The 18435-nt window shown below is 58.4% G+C and overlaps 1 protein-coding gene across 4 annotated transcripts; it reads left to right on the top strand.

The window, feature by feature from the left end:
- Positions 1 to 4798: 4798 nt before the first annotated feature.
- Positions 4799 to 15577, top strand: MEIS3 (Meis homeobox 3). 4 transcript variants are annotated; one of them, XM_055146116.1, is made up of 13 exons: positions 4799 to 5360; positions 7092 to 7267; positions 7804 to 8020; positions 8117 to 8167; positions 9031 to 9081; positions 9246 to 9347; positions 10624 to 10735; positions 10878 to 11026; positions 12461 to 12537; positions 12723 to 12781; positions 12875 to 12958; positions 13545 to 13614; positions 15137 to 15577. In XM_055146116.1, exons 1-12 carry the CDS (start codon positions 5349 to 5351, stop codon positions 13592 to 13594), a joined length of 1140 nt encoding a protein of 379 aa, XP_055002091.1. In that variant the 5' UTR covers positions 4799 to 5348; the 3' UTR covers positions 13595 to 13614; positions 15137 to 15577. The 4 variants fall into 4 exon arrangements, with proteins under 4 accessions (XP_055002091.1, XP_055002090.1, XP_004607762.1 ...); XM_055146115.1 differs by having other exon boundaries at positions 4800 to 5360; positions 9195 to 9347; XM_004607705.2 differs by having other exon boundaries at positions 4804 to 5360; positions 7861 to 8020.
- The last annotated feature ends 2858 nt before the right edge of the window (positions 15578 to 18435 follow it).

Here is an 18435-nt window from a genome sequence, read left to right as displayed (position 1 = left end):
AGGAACAGAATTTGCCCAGAGCCTACAGCTGGGAGCCTACAGCCAACTCCTGCGTCAGGCCCAGTTTGAACTTTGGGTTTCCTGAGCTGTGAGAGTATCCAGGGTTCAGTGCAAGTTCTCGGTTTGTGTTGCGTAACCACAGCGCCCCTGCCGCCCTGGACAAGGCAACAGCTTGCAGGCTCACACACGGCTCCAGACTTCTGTGGCTGGCTGTGCTGTTAGTGCTTCTGTTACAAGTGTGACAAGAGGGCAGAGCCATAGCATAGTGGGGAGGACATTTTCCTTGCACACAGCTGGATCCAGATTTGATCCCTGGCATCCCATATGGCCCCTGTGCATCATAACTGCCTGAGTAGTCCCCAAGCACTGGCAGATGTGCTGTTCCCAAAAGTTTTCACTGTGACCACGTTTTCCGTGATCCCCACATTCAGAGATGTCACTAGCTAGGATTCAAGCAGTCTTTGCCCCAACCACACAGACGCTGGTGAGAGGCCTCAGCTCAGAGCTAGAAGGAAGGATAGAAGGAGGGGAGCAGGGCATCAAGGCTGGGGGGGACGGGATCAGAGGGACATGGAGACAGACTGAGAGACAGAACTTGAGCGACGGGCATCATCCCAGGAGACAAAGGTAGAGGGAGAAACGCAGGAGTCAGAGATGCACAGACACGATGTGAGGAGCAGAGAGCGAGAAAGAAAGTGGGGGAGAGGAGGAGGAGGAGGAGGAGGAGGAGGAGGAGGTGCAGAGAGCAGGTAAGGCGGTGAAGCAGAAGAGAAAGGCGGGGGCGTGGACACACTCTGACCCGCCCCTCCCGGGCCTAGCCCCGCCCCCGCCGGGCGCGGGCCAATGGTGCATCTGCGCGGCGGGGGCGGGCGGCGGGGACATAGGAGCGGCTGGTGTGGTGTCACCAGCTCGGGTGATGGATGGCCCCGGCCTGCGAGGCCCAGCAAGATAAATGTTTCCTGCTCCTGGAGCAGGGCCAGGCGGGTGGAGGTGGGGGTGGGAAGTGGGGGGATTCGGGGCGATGTCTCTGTGCGAGACATGAGGCCGTGGGGGTGGGGGAGCTAAGAGAAAAACCCGGAAACCCGGAGACCAGTGACTCGGACAGGGGAGCACAGAGAGGCAGCCAGCTGCAGAGGGGGAGAGGGGTGGGCACACAAAGGCAAGAGCTGGGGGTCCCCAGAGAGAGAGAGAGGGAGAGAGACAGAGAGAAAGAGAAAGAGACAGAGAGAGAAGAGAGCAGTGGAGGAAGGAGAGACCAAGAAGGAGAAATCTTGCAGAGAAAAACATCCCACCTCTAAACAGACACACACAGACCCCCCACCCCCACCCCGCTGAGAGAGAGACAAGGCGTCCTGGGTATAGACAAGGGACAGAGGCAAGATGGAACAGGAGAGAGAAGAGACAGAGCTGGAAGGAGGGGAAACTGAGGCAGAGTGCGTGGGACACCCACCCCTCCAGCGTGTGCACAGCCTGGGGGGTCACTGCCCGGGGTGTGGGCAGGGGAAAGCTGGTTTGTGGGGACTGGTGGCCAAGACAGGGAGCCTGGGCAGGCGGTTCTGAAGGCATGGCTAGGGGTCACACCCTGTGTGTGTGTGTGTGTGTGTGTGTGTGTGTGAGAGAGAGAGAGAGAGAGAGAGAGAGAGAGAGAGAGAGAGTGAGCAGAGGGAGACCCTCCCTTCACCCCCAATCCCTGCCTTCACTCTAATTTTTCTCCCACATATGCTTCCCCTCCCCAAACCTCTCTCTCTTTAGTTAAGATTGATGCCCAGGAGTCCAGGCCCCTCCTCCTTGATTGGGGGGGGGGGTCCTTCCTGGCTCTGAGCTCTAGAAGAAAATGCTCAGTCTCTGAGCACCACCCCCTCTCTCCCTCCCTCCTCCAACTCCACCCCCTTTCCTTCTCCCCATCTTTCTCCCAGTCACACCCCCTCATTACACTCCTGTACACCCCCCCACGGCCTGGCACCCTATTTTTTAGTATCAGCTTGGGTATGGGGGGGCTGAGCCTCCCACCCCCATAGGCCAGACAAAGCCATAACCTAGACCTTGGGTCCCCTGCTCTGAGCCTCTGAGGGGGGGTCCACAGAGGGTGGTGTGTGTGTGTGTTTGTATAGGGGTGTCCACAGAGGGCAGTGTGTATGGAGGGGGTCCACAGAGGGCCTGTGTGTCTGTGTAGGGGGGGGGTGTCCACAGAAGAGCTTGGCATCTTTAATTAAAAAGTGATTTAAATTAATTTTCTGCTCCAAAACCCCTATCTAGGGGGGTGGGGATCCTCTGGCAGTGATTAAAGTGGGGGGTGGTGGTGGCAGGGACGTCCCCTCCATCTTCCTTAAAGGGCCAGTGTTGCTGAGATCATTTGGTGGGGCAGTTAACTGGCCCCCAGAGCGCAGGCACCCTGGATCCAGATCTAGCTGCTTCCTCATCACCCCAAGCACACTGCCCACCGGAAGGTGGCGAGACAGGATCAGAGAGGGCAGAGGGTGGAGCGGGGTGATTTTGTTCAGTGTTCCAGGGCTGGCAGGTGATTAAGATTGATGCCCAGAAGTCCAAGCCCTTCCTCCATGAGTAGCAGGAGTTAGTGCTGATTATGGGGTGTTTATGGCTGTCTAAACTATGCCTTTAGGGAGCCCAGCAGATCCTTCCCCCCCCACCTCTCTCTCACTCTCTCTGTCTCCCCTCCCCCCTCCTCCTTCCTCTCTGCGATTCTGTCCGCTCAGCTCTCAGATCTGTCCCTCTGTCTCTGTCTCTGTCTCTGTCTCTGTCTCTGTCTCTCTCTCTCTCTCTCTCTCTCTCTCTCTCTCTCTCTGGGGGTCTCTGTCCCTCCATTCTCTGGATTTGAGGTTTTTATTTTTATTATTATTATTTTTGCTTTTTGGGTTACACCTGGCAATGCACAGGGGTTACTCCTGGTTCTGCACTCAGGAATCACCCCTGGCGGTGCTCAGAGGACCATATGGGATGCTGGGACTCAAACCTGGGTCGGCCTCATGCAAGGCAAGCGCCCTACCGGCTGTGCTATCACTCCAGCCCCACCTGGCTCTGAGGTTTTGGTGTCGTGCTTATGTGTGCACATGTGGTATATATGTGCACACAGGTGTATTGGTAATGATGCATATATGTGCATGTGTGTGGTATGTGCCTGTGTATGTGTGTGCATGCATGCCTGTGTGTCTGTGCCTATGTGAACATGTGGTGTATGTCTGTGTGTGCACAGAGTGTGTGCATGCATGTCTGCATGTCTGTGTGGGGGGGGAAATACATGTAAGGCTGCACTTTCCCCCTAACCCACCTGCCTGCCCTGTCCCCCAAGTCTCTGCCTCCTGTCTCAGATGTGCTTTCTCTTTGATGCCACCCTCTGTGGTCAAGGCTCATGACTTTGGAGAGTCAAGTAGCCAAGTGTGAGAGCAGAATGAAAATTCTGGCGTCTCTAGGGAAAATCACCCCAGCACCAAGCCCACTGAGCCCAGCAACTGACATTCCCAGGCCTCCTGCTAGCCACTCACTGACTCCGCCGCACCACACACACACACACACACACACACACACACACACACACACACTGCATATATGCAACTCTGAGAACACCAGCAGAGATCTCAGCAGTAGTGAGTGGATCCCAAACACCTCTCCTGTCCCCAGGCCCCTCCTGGGCCTACTGACTTCCTGCTTCTCCAGCACAGCTGCACGTTTCTTTCTGCCCCAGGGCCTTTGTATCTGCAGTCCCCTCCTCAAACGATCACCCCCATATCAACATGACTAGCTCCCTCATATTCAGGTACCTTCTGGGAAGTCACCTTCCCTGAGATATCCCTGCTCTGTCTCAGAGTTCATGTCATGTCATCTAGTCCAGGCCATAGCCCTGGACTCCTTGTCTCCTTGTTTTCTACTTAAACCTTCCTTCCTCCCTTCCACTCCCTCCCCCAACTTTCTTTTTTGGCCACACCTGGTGATGCTCAGGGTTACTCCTGGCTCTGCACCCTAGTCACTCCTAGAGGAGCTCAGAGCACTATGTGAGATGCTGGGGCTGGGACCAACCCCCGTCACCTCTTGCAAAGCAAGCGCCTTGCCTGCTGTACTGTCTCTCCGGCTGACATTTATTTCTTATCTCTCCTCCACCCCCTCCACCTAGCATGGTTGTCCCATAGGGTCCAGAAGTCTGTCCCTAGTCCCCTGCTGTATATCAGAACCCCAACTAGCACAGGGTATGCGCACACACACGCCTGCAAACAGTGCCCGAATCCGTGTGGAGTCTCATGTATAGGCGAGCATCGCCACACCCATCCCTGATCCCACTGTACATGTGCATTTGCATTGCCCATATCTTCGTCTCGGGAAGCCTGCTGTGAGTCCTGCACATGCCCTACATGCCAGTCTTCTGGAACACCCGTCGCCCCAAGTCAGCCCAACCTCCCTGAGAGCCGGGGAGGGGGGTCAGGGGAAGAATCTCTGGCGAGGCAGGAGGGACAGTGCTCCCTCCAGACAGACACACACCTGCATGCACGTGAAGACACCAGAGCCCTGAGGCCCAAAGACTATGCAAACTCAGACAGACAGACAGACAGAACCCTCACCATAGTCAGAGCCAGACCTGATAGCCACAGTCACACTCACAGCCATTCACAACCCACACAGACACACAGTGGCACACACAGATGTACAACACACAGACACACACAGACACACACGCACGCACGCACACACGCACTCACGCACAGGCCATAGCCCTGGACTCCTTGTCTCCCCAGGGGAGGACAGGGCGAGGGCCAGTGTGTGGGACCCCGGGCAGGGTGAGATGGGGGCGCGGGGGACCCGGAGCCCAGCGGCGGGCGGGGCGGGGAGCTGCGGGGCGGGGCGGGGTGCGGGGCGGGGCTCCCCGCCGTCCCCCGCTCCAGCATCTCCGCGGTGCAACTTCCGGATGTAAGAGCGGCGCCTGCCAGCCGGCAGCGGAGGGAGCGAGCAGAGAAGAGGCCGGGCCCCCCGCACCCCGCGCCTCCCGCGCCCCGCGCCCCGCGCTCCCCGCGCGCTCTTGGTTGGTCTCAGGCTGGTCCGACTTCCCCCGGACCCCCGGGAGGGGGCTCTGGTGACCCTCTCCGCCTCCTCTCACCCTCCCTGCAGGCATGCGCCCCTCGCCGTGACCCCCCCGCGGGGGGAGGAGGCTTGGGGGTCCATGCTCGGAGACCCCCGGCTGCCCGGCGCCTGCCACTGAGGGCGGTGGGGGTGGGGGGCCGGGCCCCCAGCCTCCTGCCCCACCCCCTCGGCACCGCGGGCCCTGGGGGGCCACTGCCCCCGGCTGCGCGCTCCCGGCGGGCCGGGCCCCGGAAGGACCCCGGAGCTGCGGCCGGCATCAGCCCATGGCCCGGAGGGTAGGTCTGGCGGGGACCCCGGCGCCCCAGCCGGTCTTCTCGGCCCGGTGCTCAGCTCCGCCTCTCGGCGCCCCGCGCCCTCTGCTCCAGCTTTCTGTGTCCGCGCCCTGTCCCTCCGCCTCTGTCCCCGGGTCCCCCCTCTCTGTCCCCATTTCTCTCCTCTGTCGCCAGGTCTCTCCCTTCTGTCCCCGGGTCCCCCCTCTCTGTCCCCGGGTCCCCCCTCTCTGTCCCGGGGTCTCCCCGCTCTGTCCCCGGGTCTCTCCCCTCTGTCCCCGGATCTCCCCTCTCTGTCCTCAGGTACCCTCTCTCTTTCTCTGGGTACCCCCTCTGTCCCTGTGTGCTCCCTCCGTATTCCCAGTCCCCCCCTCTCTGCCCCTGTGTCCCCCCTGTCTGTCCCCAAGCCCCCTTCTGTCCTGGCTTACCCCTCTCATTCCCCAGTCCCCCTCCGCCCCCTCCCCACTCTGTCCTGCCCCAGCCTTTCTCCCCAATCTATGATCTACTTTTGTTCCTTCTGAAGGGAGAGGTGGGGACCGAGGGACGGGAACCTTTGGAGAGAGGGTCTACCCAGGCTAGGGCTTCAGGGTCTATAGGCCTGTGGGGGAGAGATGGAGGTGAGGAGGTGCAGGCAAAGCGGCCCCTGCCGCAGGATGGGGTCCAGACTGTGTCCAGTGGGCAGCCGTGGGCTAAGTTGACAGAAGTGAGGGTGGCACAGGAGTCGCAGCCTCTGCGCCCCCCACCCCAGTTTTCTCATGTAGGGAGGGGGGTGTCATGGGGCCTTTGAAGGCCCCAGCACCCTGGTACGTGACTCCCGAGGCAAGAGCACCCACAAAACTGCACAGGGCCTCTGTCCCAAGGTCTGTGAGATGGTATAGGCGAGGCTTCCGTCTGTCCGTCTGTCCATCCCGTGGAGGTTCCCACTACTCCACCTGGGCTTCACCCATTCATTCATTTGTTCCTGCGCACCCTGTGTGCTCTCCTTCCCGTCTAGGCGGTGTTTGGTTCTGTGTGTGTGTGTGTGTGTGTGTGTGTGTGTGTGTGAGAGAGATGTGTGTATGTGTGTGAGTATGTGTGTGTGAGATGTGTGTATGTGTGTGTATGTGTGTGATGTGTGTGTGTGTGTACACATGGGGTGTATGAGTAGGAGGCCCTTGCCGAGTGGGGTATGACAGGTTGTAAAGACTCAGACACGTGTTTTTGACAGCTGTGAAATGAAGTCAAAGTTTTGGAGCTGAGATGTGAGCATTTGTGTACAGGCAATTCAGCTCTTCAGGGGATGAGCTCAGGAGTGAGAATCTCTCTCTCCCCCCTCCCTCTCTCTGCCTCTCCTCCCTCTTCCTCTCTCTCTCCTCTCGCTTGCTCTGCCTATTCTTTATTCCTTTGCCTTTCCTCCATCTACTCCCCAAACCTCCCTTCCTCCACCCCAAATCTCTCTTTATTGTTCCGATCCCCCACACACTCACTGTGACCGGCTAGTAACTCTGGACGCCCCCATTACCCCAACCCCCGAGATCTGAGACCACAGTGGGCCTCTCCTCTCTGGACCCTCCCCACAGAGATGGGAAACGCTGACAGATACAGGGGTGCAGGAGAAAATCACAGGACATGACCTTTGTCCCCCAGGCAGCCTGGACAGAGGGAACCTGGGGGTTTGGGAAGGTCCAGGTGCATTCCTGGGGAGCGGGTTTGGCATATCTGATCCTCAACCGAATGTCTGGGTCCCTCCCTCCCCAGTATGATGAACTGCCTCAATACCCAGGCATTGTGGACGGCACCTCAGCCCTGGCCAGCTTTTCGGAGGCTGCACTCTCGGCACCCAGGGGCCCCGGCCCCTACGGCCCCCGCCGGCCGCCCCCAGCCCCCAGCTTGGACACCGACAGCTTGAAGAGGGAGAAAGATGAGATTTATGGGTGAGTGAAGGCGCCCCCACCCCTGTGTCCAGTCTGGACTTCTTTCTCTCTGTGTCTCTTTCACCTCCTCTCTCTTGTCTCCATCACTTTTGTGGTTTTGTTTTGTTTTGTTTTTTTGGGTCACACCTGGCGATGCACCGGGATTACTCCTGGCTTTGCACTCAGGAATTACCCCTGGTGGTGCTCAGGGGACCATATGGGATGCTGGGAATCAAACCCGGGTCGGCCGCGTGCAAGGCAAACGCCCTACCCGCTGTGCTATCGCTCCGGCCCCTTGTCTCCATCACTTTTGGGGGATTCCCAAGCAGTGCTTTGGAGGGGCGGGGCTACAGGACCATGTGCTGGGATCCTTAGTTAATCGGGCCGGGCAGTTTGGTGCTCAGGTGAGGGTTGTGGTGTGACGTCAGCCCAGATGTGGCGTGTTCCCAGGGACCAAACTCCTGCATGCCGGGTCGGGTCAGCCACTGACACCCATGGCTGTCTCCAGCCCCCTCTATTTCCATTTCTTCTCTCTGGCTCCCCTATCTCCCTCCCAGCCTCACCCATGCCCCCATCCTTCCTTCGAGAGCTTGCTCTGCTCCTGTTCCCCACAGACACCCCCTCTTCCCGCTGCTGGCCCTGGTCTTTGAGAAGTGTGAACTGGCCACGTGCTCACCCCGTGATGGGGCCAGTGCTGGGCTGGGCACACCTCTGGGCAGCGATGTCTGCTCCTCCGACTCCTTCAACGAGGACATTGCAGCCTTTGCCAAGCAGGTATGTGCCACCCCCCACCCACCCTGCTGGGCCAAGGGAGGCCCCCGGCCAGGGCAGGCGGGAGCCTGCATGTGCCTTCCTGCCTGTGTCCCCCAGGTCCGCTCTGAGCGACCCCTCTTCTCCTCCAACCCGGAGCTGGACAATCTGGTGAGACCTAATTCCTCGAAACGCCCCCCACACACCCCTTGTTAGGGGCCTGAGCCAGACCACCTCCCCACAATAGGAATGTCGGTAAAGTGAGGGTCACCCTTGAGTGGAACGTGTGGTAGAGCCAGGCGCTGGAGTTGGCCACTTCCATAGCAGCCGGGCAGAGAAAAGTTACGTCTGCGCCCTCCTGGGGGGCTCCCAACTGTGCAAAAACATCACCCAGACCTGCAAGGACCTGGACCCCTAGCCCGTCTGCGGGGCTGCCCGGGGCCCTCCGTGCGTGGCCTTCCGTGTCTACACAGCACACACGGATGAAAGCGCTGCAGCATAGACCGAGTTTGAGAAGGAGGACTGGGGGCCTGGTTTTAGATCCCACTGGGCTTCATGTGACAGGGCAAAGGGTCACCCAGGACCCCTCAGTGAAGGGATAGTGGGGAGCACTTGAGCCCCAGAGAGTCAGGCACTTGGAACGATGATGTGGGCACAATCCTAACACTCACTCTCGAGCAGTGTGGGGACTGGGCGGCCATGGAGATGACCAAAGGACTGGTGGGAGAGGGAGAAGGGACTGGCCTCGCCTTTCCCTGGAGCTCCCGCCTCCCAGGCTTCCCCATTGGCCGAGCTCTGTTGCAAAGGCTTCTGGGAAATGTAGTTTTCAAGGCATGGGTGGGATAGTTTTTTGTTTTGTTTTGTTTTTTAAAACCCGATGAGGTTCCTTGCTGGGATTTGGCGCTTTTCTTTCTCTCCCGCTTCTTGTTTCTCCTTTGTCTCTCACTCCAACACGCTTGCTTCCCTTCTTTCTGCCTCTCTCCTCTCCGTTTCCGTCTTTGCGCTCCTCTTCTCCGGCCTCCCCTCCTGCTCAGATGATCCAGGCCATCCAGGTACTCCGGTTCCACCTGCTGGAGCTGGAGAAGGTGAGTGCTGCCCGCCCGCCCACCCTCCCCGCAGGCGCTCCCAGCTGCCCCCGCCCTGCGCACCCGGTCCTGGTCCCCCGGGTGGCCCCCCCAGTACCCCGGTGCCCCCCCAGGTCCACGACCTGTGCGACAACTTCTGTCACCGCTACATCACCTGCCTCAAGGGGAAGATGCCCATCGACCTGGCCATCGAGGACCGGGACGTCGGTGGCTGCAGGGAGGATCTGGAGGAGTACCCGGCCCCCTGCCCCAGCCTCCCAGAACAGGTGGGCTCCCAGTGGAGGCATCCTGGCGCCTGACCTAGGACACACACCAGTTCTACAACCGCCCCACCAGCCACCGTGGGAGACAGCACCCCTGCGTTTACCCACACAGACACACGCACACATACCCACATTTCCCCGCTCACACACACATCCACCTCTGCCTGGCTGTGCGCTCAGACCCGAGCCCTGCCCAGACACGAGGAATCTGGGGACTGCGGGTGTGGTGTCGTGGGCAGTACAGACAGGCCCCCGTGGGAGGGCCTGGGGTGGCTGGGAGGCTTAGCTGCCCATAGTGGCCGCAGGGTTTCCTTCTCCTTTGGTTTTGATTGCGGGGAGCCAGATGGGGGTGTAGGGCACAGACACTCTGGCTAGGCAAACCCCCGGTGCTCCCTTCTCGCCTGACTGATCAATCACCTGGGCTGCACGGGGCTGGGGTGTGAATGCATCTGGGCCCAAAGAGGAATGTGTCCAATCAGACCTGGCAACAAGTACCCACTACAGGGTCCTCAGGTGTCCCGGGTCTGTCCCCAGAGCGGTGGCTGCAGTGTGTGTTGGGGGGGTCACTCGAGGAAGGGCTCAGGGCACCATGTGGGGTGAGTTGGGGTTGTTGGGGTTGAGTTGGGGTTGACTACGTGCAAGACCTGACCCCGGCTATGCACTGTCACTTCTTCTGTGTGGGATTCAGACCGTGGCACCCGGACGCCACGGTCCTGTCTGTGGTCCTCAACCTGTGCTAATGGAAAGGTTTTCTTTGCCTGTCAAGTTTCTTGCAGTCTCACTTGGCAGTGAAATCTGACCTGAACTATGGAGGGAACTATTTATAGTCTTTACTTCTTTCACTTAGTTACATATTCATCCACTTGGCGGCAGAAATGTTAATGAGCCCAGTGCCAGGGCTGTACCCCCGCTGGGGATGTGTGGTGTGTGTACTGTGGGGTTCGCTCCGGGCAGAGCGAGGAAATTCTGAGACCTGGAACACCGCAGCCCTCTCCACAGTTCCCCTCGCCCCCCAACCCCCTGCTAAGGGTTTAGCTAAAAGGCGAGAGAGCTCAGCTTTTGTAAGCCATAGTTCTGTGACTTTATAGAAATAGACTCTGCCTGCCACATTCTTGGGAGCCAAAGCGGGGAGCAGGACTCTCTCATCCTTGATTTAAAAAAGGAGACATGGAGGCAAAGTGATTTTTTCGAGATCACAGAGCCAGGACGGAGCTCGAGATGGTCCATACAGGACCGTCCCCATCTTGGGAGTAGCTGATGCCCAACATTTGTTTTCCAGAATAACACATGGATCAGAGACCAGGAAGACAGCGGGTCTGCACATTTGGGGACCCCGGGCCCCTCCAGCGGGGGCCTGGCTTCTCAAAGTGGGGACAATTCCAGTGACCAAGGTGAGAAACAAGGCAGGTGGGAAGGGGAAGGCAAAGGAGGACAGGCAGGAGGGGTGCCCAGGGGGAAGGATGGAGTAGGATGGGGAATATCTTGCACATGCGACCTGGCCTCGCTGGTCCAGCCTGTTCTCACCCCCACCAGGAGATGGGCTGGATGCCAGCGTGGCCTCCCCCAGTTCTGGGGGTGAGGATGAGGACGCAGACCAGGAGCGGCGGCGGAACAAGAAAAGGGGGATCTTCCCCAAGGTGGCCACCAACATCATGAGGGCGTGGCTATTCCAGCATCTTTCGGTGAGAACCCGGGTCTGGCTGAGGCGTCTGCAGATGGGAGCCGCGGGGAGTCTAAGGGCAAATCTCCAGCAGGTGGCGCTGTTGAGAGCACCATGGCGGATACACCCCCTCACCCCACCCCCACCCCAGTGGCAGGTGCTGGTGAGGATTCTTTTGTTTTGTCTTCAGTTTTTTATTATTTTTTGGTCTTCTTTTGTTTGTTTTGGGGCCACACCCGGTGGTGATCAGGGGTTACTCCTGGCTCTGCCCTCAAGTATCACTCCTGGCAGTGCTTGGAGAACCCTATGGGATGCCGGGGATCAAATCCGGGTCGGCTGCGTGCAAGGCAAACACCCTCTCTGCTGTACTATTTCCCCAGCCCCTCAATTTTTTTTCTTATAACACCATGATTTACTAAATTTTTCATAATACAGTTGTTTCCGGCATTAAATGTGTCAGCCCCACTGGTTCTTTTCATTTGAAGGCCATATCCAGCCATGCTCAGGGCCTGCTCTCAATTCAGTGCTCAGGGGGCCATGCAGTGCTGGAGATGGAGCCCGGGAATCCTGCATGCAAAGCTGTGTTTGCCTCTTTGAGCCTTGCTGGCAGTTCTTGAGGCCTTTGTTCTTTTCCCCATCCACACCCTCCAGCCAGCCCAACACCCCTGGAATAAAAGGGATCTCTTTTGGGGAGGTCCACACACCAGCAATGCTCAGGGGATACTCAGTGCCTGGAAGCCATTAGGTGTTGGTGACAGAACCCTGCCAAAGCTTGTGTTCCAGCAGAAGGACTGTTAGTGTTTCCATGTCACGGGGGAGGAGACAGGCTAATAGTGTCCCAGCTAGACATGGGCTCAGATGGGTGGGCTGGCCTTGAGCACAGCGCCACACTACTGCACCCAGAGCTGGAGTCAGAGGCGGCAAAATGTGGAGAGGAATCAAGGACTGGCATAAGGGCAGGAGAGACAGCACAGCTGGTAGGGTGCTTGCTTTGCATGTGGCTGACCTGGATTCAACTCTTGGCATCTCATCTGGCCCCCGGACCCCCTGCCAGGAGTGATCTTTGAGCACCGGGCCAGGATTGATTGAGCTGTGAGCATCAATGCATGTGGCCCCACAACAACGATAATAATAATTAAGAGTGAGATAGATGAAGAGGAGGGAGGGAGAGAGAGCAGTAGATCACAGAGAGAAAAACGGAGCATGGGGAGACCAGGGCAAGGACACCCGGGAGGGGATGGAGCTGGGCTTGCCCCCTCCAAGCTGCCTTGCTAGTGGCGAACCCCCAGGGGGCCGGTCAATCAGCCTAGAAGTAGCCTGCATGGAGGTTCCCTAGGAGTGGAGAAGCTTCTGTCCACTGCCCGGCAGCCTGGGCTCTGCCTCCTGGGGCTGCGGGGTCAGGCCTTGGGGCTCCGGTGCCCCAGGAAGGCAAGGTGAGTCTTGCTGGTGGCCGCAGCACCCGTACCCGTCGGAGGAACAGAAGAAGCAGCTGGCCCAGGACACGGGACTCACCATCCTGCAAGTGAACAACTGGTGAGCGGCGGGCGGGGCGGGACGGGGCGGGCGCTGTCCGCGGTGCTGAAGGAGGCGGGGCGGGTGCCGTGGCCGCGCCCCCCCTTCTCCCCCGCGAGCTCTGCACCTCCGCGGATGCCCCGCCGCCTCTCTCCAGCCCCCCTCTCCCCTTTCCACATCCTCCTGCTTCCGCGACCCTTCCTCAGGTTCATCAACGCCCGGAGACGCATCGTGCAACCCATGATCGATCAGTCCAACCGCACAGGCAAGGACCGACGGTGGGGGGAAGAGAGGCGAGCCTAGGGTCCCCTGGATGCCCAGCCTGCACCCCTCAACCCTCCCTCCCCCTACCTCGCAGGGCAGGGTGCCGGCTTCAGCCCTGAGGGCCAGCCCATGGGGGGCTACACGGAGACTCAGCCCCACGTGCCGGTCAGGCAGCCTGGTAAGACTCCGCCCTGTGAAGCCACGTCCCCAGCCTGCCAGGCCACGCCCCCTGGGAGTGCATCTCACTTGGGCCAGGCCCTGCTCCCCCGACCAGAGGACCCCTCTTTCTCTTAAAGACTGGAACTTGGGGGGCTGGAGTGATAGCACGCGGGGAGGGCGTTTGCCTTGCATGCGGCTGACCCGGGTTCGATTCCCAGAATCCCATATGGTCCCCTGAGCACTGCTAGGGGTAGTTCCTGAGTGCAAAGCCAGGAGTAACCCCTGTGCATCGCCGGGTGTGACCCAAAAAGAATAAATAAATAAATAAATAAATACTGGAACTTGGGGCCCGAGCGATAGTACAGCAGGGAGGGCACCTGCCTTGCACGTGGCTGACCTGCGTTCCATATGGTCTCCTAAGCACCCCCGAAGTGATCCCTGACTGCAGGGCCAGGAATGAACTCTAAGCACCGCTGGGTGTTGTCTCCCGAAAAAGACACTTGAGTCTGTCCTGATATGGGGCCCCCAAGTGAAAAAAAAGGGGCCAACCAGACCTATGGGAATACGAGGTGTCTGGCAAGGACCCACTGATCTTCATCTTCCAGGATCCATGGGGATGAGTCTGAACTTGGAAGGGGAGTGGCATTACCTGTAGAGGCTGGATTCAGGACACGTGTGAGTGACCACGGCCTGGGGGTGCAGGTGGGGTGCTGTGACTCTCAAACCTTGCTCAGCCCAGAGTGGGCTCCCCAGAGCTGGGTCAGCCTTGGCCCCTGAACTGAGGGTTCCCCGAGGCTTGGTGGGGAGGTTGTCCATTCGCCTTTCCAGCCCTCACTGTCTCTCCATCCAGCCATTCGTCCATGTGTCATTCCTTTTGTGGATTGCCCGGCCCCCACCCCTGCCCTTCCTACCATGTCTCCACCCACTCGCATCTCCTGCACGGGCATTGTCCTCTGCCATATTGACCCATCCAGTCACATTCCCCTCCATGCACCACTTTTGCAGGTGGGGTTCCCCAGCATTGCTCAGGACAGCTGAAAACTGCAGGGTGACTCTTGGCCAGCCTGGTCAGAGGTTCCATGCCAGGGCCCCGGGATGCTGGGATGCTCGGGCCCTGCAGTGCTGGGGGCCCCTCGGCTGCCTTGGATGTGCTGAGGTTCTCCAGGACTGCACCTCGCAGTGCTCAGGGGGACCAGGTGGTGCCAGGAATTGAACCTCAGTTGGACTCAGCTTAGGCATGTACCCTGACCTCTGTACTATCTCCTGATCCCTCCAAAAAATAAGGAGGGATTTTTTGGGGGATTGCCACAGCCAACGAAGCTCAGGGCTTATCCTGGCTCTGCACTCAGGAATTACTCCTGGTGGTGTCCAGGGGACCCTATGGGATGCGGGGATCAAACTGGCAAGGCAAACGCCCTACCCACTCTACTATCCCTCTGACTGCCCTCATCTACTTATTTACCTGCCTACCTGTGTCTGCTTGCGTACATTTATCTTTTATCCTTCCCCTCATCATTCATCATCCTTCCTTTCATCCATCCACCCTTCCCGAGCACTTTTCTGCCCTTCTGTCTCCGGCTTGTATTTTTCTGACATGGCCTTTCTCAGCCTTCCCCTCACCGGTCTTGTCCTCTGTCCCATACCACCAGCCTCCTTCTTTTTCTCCATCCCTTTGTTTTGGGGGGTAGAGACTTCCCAGCCATGCTTAGGAGCCTGGGACCACTCCCGGAGATGCTCAGCCTGGGGCTCTGCACCTGCCAGTTGGATGCTTGGGGCTAACCAAGAGCCCCTTACAGAGATGCTCGCTCGGGCCAGCGGAGTTGAGGACCACGAGGGACAGCCACAGCCCATGGTGCTAAGGATCAGACTAGGGACCGGAGAGAGTCCAGCTGGGAGGGCGTTTGCCTTGCACGTGGCCAGCCTGAGTTCAATCCCTGGCATCCCATAGAGTTCCCCAAGCACCGCCAGGAATAATTCCTGAGCACAGAGCCAGGAGTAACCCCTGAGCATTGTCAGGTGTTACCCAAAAGGCAAACAAAAATAAAAACAGAAACAAACCCAAAAGACCCTCAGACTTTGCATGCAGCCCAGACAGGCGCTCCAGCCCTTTGAGCCACCTCCCCATCCTCCCATCCCTGTATGTCTCCATGGTCCCTTCCCTCCCCACCCGCTGACTGGCCTCTCCTGTTCTCCGCAGACCCCATCTTCTGGACTCTGACCACCATGCTTCTTCTTGGACCACATCCCCACCTGGCCTCTGGCCTCCAGGACCCGCCTCTGGAGGCTCCTGCTACTCAATGCCTACCTCCCTGGGGCCCTGCCTGGACCTGAGGGTACAGAGTGCCCACAGGGGCGGGCCTCTCAAGGACAAAAACCTGTGCCCCACTTCTGCCCTCACCCCTGAAGATGCCAGGAAAGATGCTGAGCCTGGGTCTCCAGGAAGTTGGTGATGGGACCCCCCTCCCCCCACTGCCTGAACAGAGATGGGATCAGGGCTGGACCAAGGCTGCCAGGAAGGAGGGTCCCGGCATTGGGAGAAAGGTCCTTCGTCCTTCCCGCCGCTTCCCTCCGCTCTCCCTACCTCCCGTCTTGGATGGCTTCTATCTTTTTTTTTTAAAGTGATAAAGTCTTAGAACTACCGTGTCTCCCCAGCCTGATCCATTCAAGCTCCAGCGTTGCTCATGGCCGTCAAAGCTGGTTTTCAGGGACTCCTGGCCACTCCCAACGTGTATCAGTCATCGGTCAACAGCTGCTGAGAGAGTCAGCCTGGAGACCGTGGCTGGACATGCCCAGGACCCTTTCACTCTCTCTGTTCTCACACTACTCTGTTTGTGGTTTGTTTGGAGGTCACACCTGTGGCGCTTGGGGGCCTCCCCCCAGCTCGGGGCTCGGGGAATCGTTCCCATTGGTCCTCAGGGAGATGCCAGGGTGCTGCGGATGGAGCCGAGGAGCCCCGCAGCTTGCAAAGCCCTCACTCGGCCTCCCGCGCCTGCTCTCTGGACTTGAGGCTGGTATTTTATTTTACTGTTTTGGGGCCACACCCAGGTATGTTTGGGGCTTACTCCTGGCTCTGCATTTCGGAATCACTCCTGGATTGTGCCTGGGGTAAGGCTCGGGGATGCCAGGATTGAACCCGGTTGGTTGCGCGAAAGGCAAACGCCGTACCCCGCTGGACTAGCGCTCTGGCCCTGCGCTGGTATTTTCAGCCCAGTTCAACTGGGCAGCGTGCACACTAAAATGGTTTTATCGGGGCTGGAGTGATAGCACAACGGGTAGGGAGTTTGCCTTGCACAGGGCCGACCCGGGTTCCATTCCCAGCATCCCATATGGTCCCCTGAGCACTGCAAGGAGTAATTCCTGAGTGCAAAGCCAAGAGTAACTCCTGTGCATTGCCAGGTGTGACCCAAAAAGCAAAAAATAAAAATAAATAAAAGGTTTATCCTGAGTGCCTGGGTCCTGGAAGACCGGATGAAGGGTTTGCATGCACAACGTCAGCTGCTCGTGAAGTCAGAGTGGATTGTCCAGTTGGAGCTGCTGGTTGTAGGTCCCTCCCTAATGTCTGGATCTCTCTTTTCTTGGGACGTCCCTCGTCCTGTCCTTTCACAGTCCTGGTCCAGAGTTTGACTCCTGTGCTGTCCACCTGGCCCTGTAACTCCCAGTGCCTGATGGCTTCTGGGCTTGAGGTCTGGGCTAGATTCTGGGAGCCCCTGGTCAGGGTTTGCTGCTCCTATAATGTCACTGGGGCTCTCAAGGCCTGTAGCCCAGCAACTCCCTTGGCCACTTGCCGTATGGGTGACAACATCACTTCCTGCCTTCTACCAGGACCAGTGAGGAATCGAGGAAGTTGCTTGGCTGGGGGCTCCCTTTTATTTCTCATTATCGCCTCCCCCCACACATCCTATTATCTGTTTGACTAGTAACCTTTTCTGCCGGTTACATTTATTTATTTATCTTGGAGAGGTGATTTGGGGGCCACACCTGGCAGTGCTCAGGGCTTGCTCCTGGCTCTGTGCTCAGGCATCACTCCCAGCAGTGCTCGGGGACCTAATGGCGGACTGGGATCAAACGTGATTGACTGGGGCTGGAACAGTAGTACAGCGGGTAAGGTGCTTGCCTTGCATGCAGCCAACCCGGATTGGATCCCCGGCATTTCATATGGTCCCCTAAGCACAGCCAGGAGTAAATCCTGAGTGCACAGCCAGGAGTAAGTCCTGAGCATTGCTGGGTGTGGCAAAAAAAACAAAAACAAAAACCACCAAAGATGGGGCTGACTGCTGGCAAGGCAAGGGCCTTACTGGGAGGTGAGAATTAAGGGACCATTTAAACTAACTTTCCTACCTGGTGCCCGTCGCTCCCCGCTCCCACTCTGTCAAGGCCACGCAGTGGCTTCTGCAGGGCTGTCTCTCGGGCTCTGTGGACCACACGGGCTCAGGGTTCCCCTTCTGAGGACCCACTGGAGCAGAGGACACAGAAGTGACCAGCTGGCCCCCTAGGAGGTTGTCCACCTCCCTGCAGCTGTCTGGCCCACCCTGGTCCCAGCACTGCCCAGATCCAGGGGAGGAGAGATCAGTTTCAGCCCTGAAGCAATAGGGGCAGACCCAGAGCCTTGCAGGGGACAAAGAGGGGGCCAGAGAGGGGACCCCCAACCTGAGGCTCTCCCGTCCTCTTTTTCCATCTGCCCAGGAGCAAAGCCTGCCCGCTCCTAGCACCTTCACCAAATATAGTCCCCACAGGAATGAAAAGAAGGGGCCGGAGGAACAGTACAGTTGGGAGGGTGTTTGTCTTGCAAGCAGCCAACCCAGCTTTGGTCCCTGGCACCCCTTCGGGTTCCCCTGAACACCACCAAAAGTAATTCCTGCGTGCAGAGCCAGGAGTAACCCCTGAACACACACATGTGACAGTCACACACACACACACACACACACACACACTGACAGTGTGTACTGACAGCCACACATGCTGACACACAGTTAACACACACACACTGAATCACACACATGCTGACACAGTCACACACATGCTGACAGTTACTCAGAAGCAAACCAAAAAAGAAAACACCAAAGATTTGCAGGCTGAGATTTGGTGCCAGCAGTGCTGGCCTGAGAGGCTGCAGGAGTCCAGGGCACCCTGCTGAGAAGCGAAGAGGACCAAGGGGAGGTGGGCTGGGAGTGCCTGGCACCTCTCTCCTCGCCCCCCCTCCACCCAATTCCTCTAATGAGACCTTTGGATGTGCCGCCCATTACTTTGGAGGAGGGGAGTGGGAGGAAGGGAGCAGGGGAGAGGTTGCTCAGAACTAAAATTTCCTCCCCACTCCTGGGGTGAGCAGTGAGTGAGCCCCAAGTTCAGGGTCACCTGCACAGTAGCTAGGTATTGCTGAGGGGGGTCATTGTCAGGGAGGGGTGGCTTGGGGGGTTCAGTGTGTGTGTTGGCATGGCTGTCAGTACACACTGTCAGTGTGTGTGTGACTGTCACATGTATGTCAGTGTGTGTCAGCAT

This window comes from Sorex araneus, chromosome 8 (genome assembly GCF_027595985.1).
Source record: "Sorex araneus isolate mSorAra2 chromosome 8, mSorAra2.pri, whole genome shotgun sequence".
Taxonomy (NCBI): Eukaryota; Metazoa; Chordata; class Mammalia; order Eulipotyphla; family Soricidae; genus Sorex; species Sorex araneus.
This window is presented reverse-complemented; position numbering and strand designations above follow the sequence as displayed.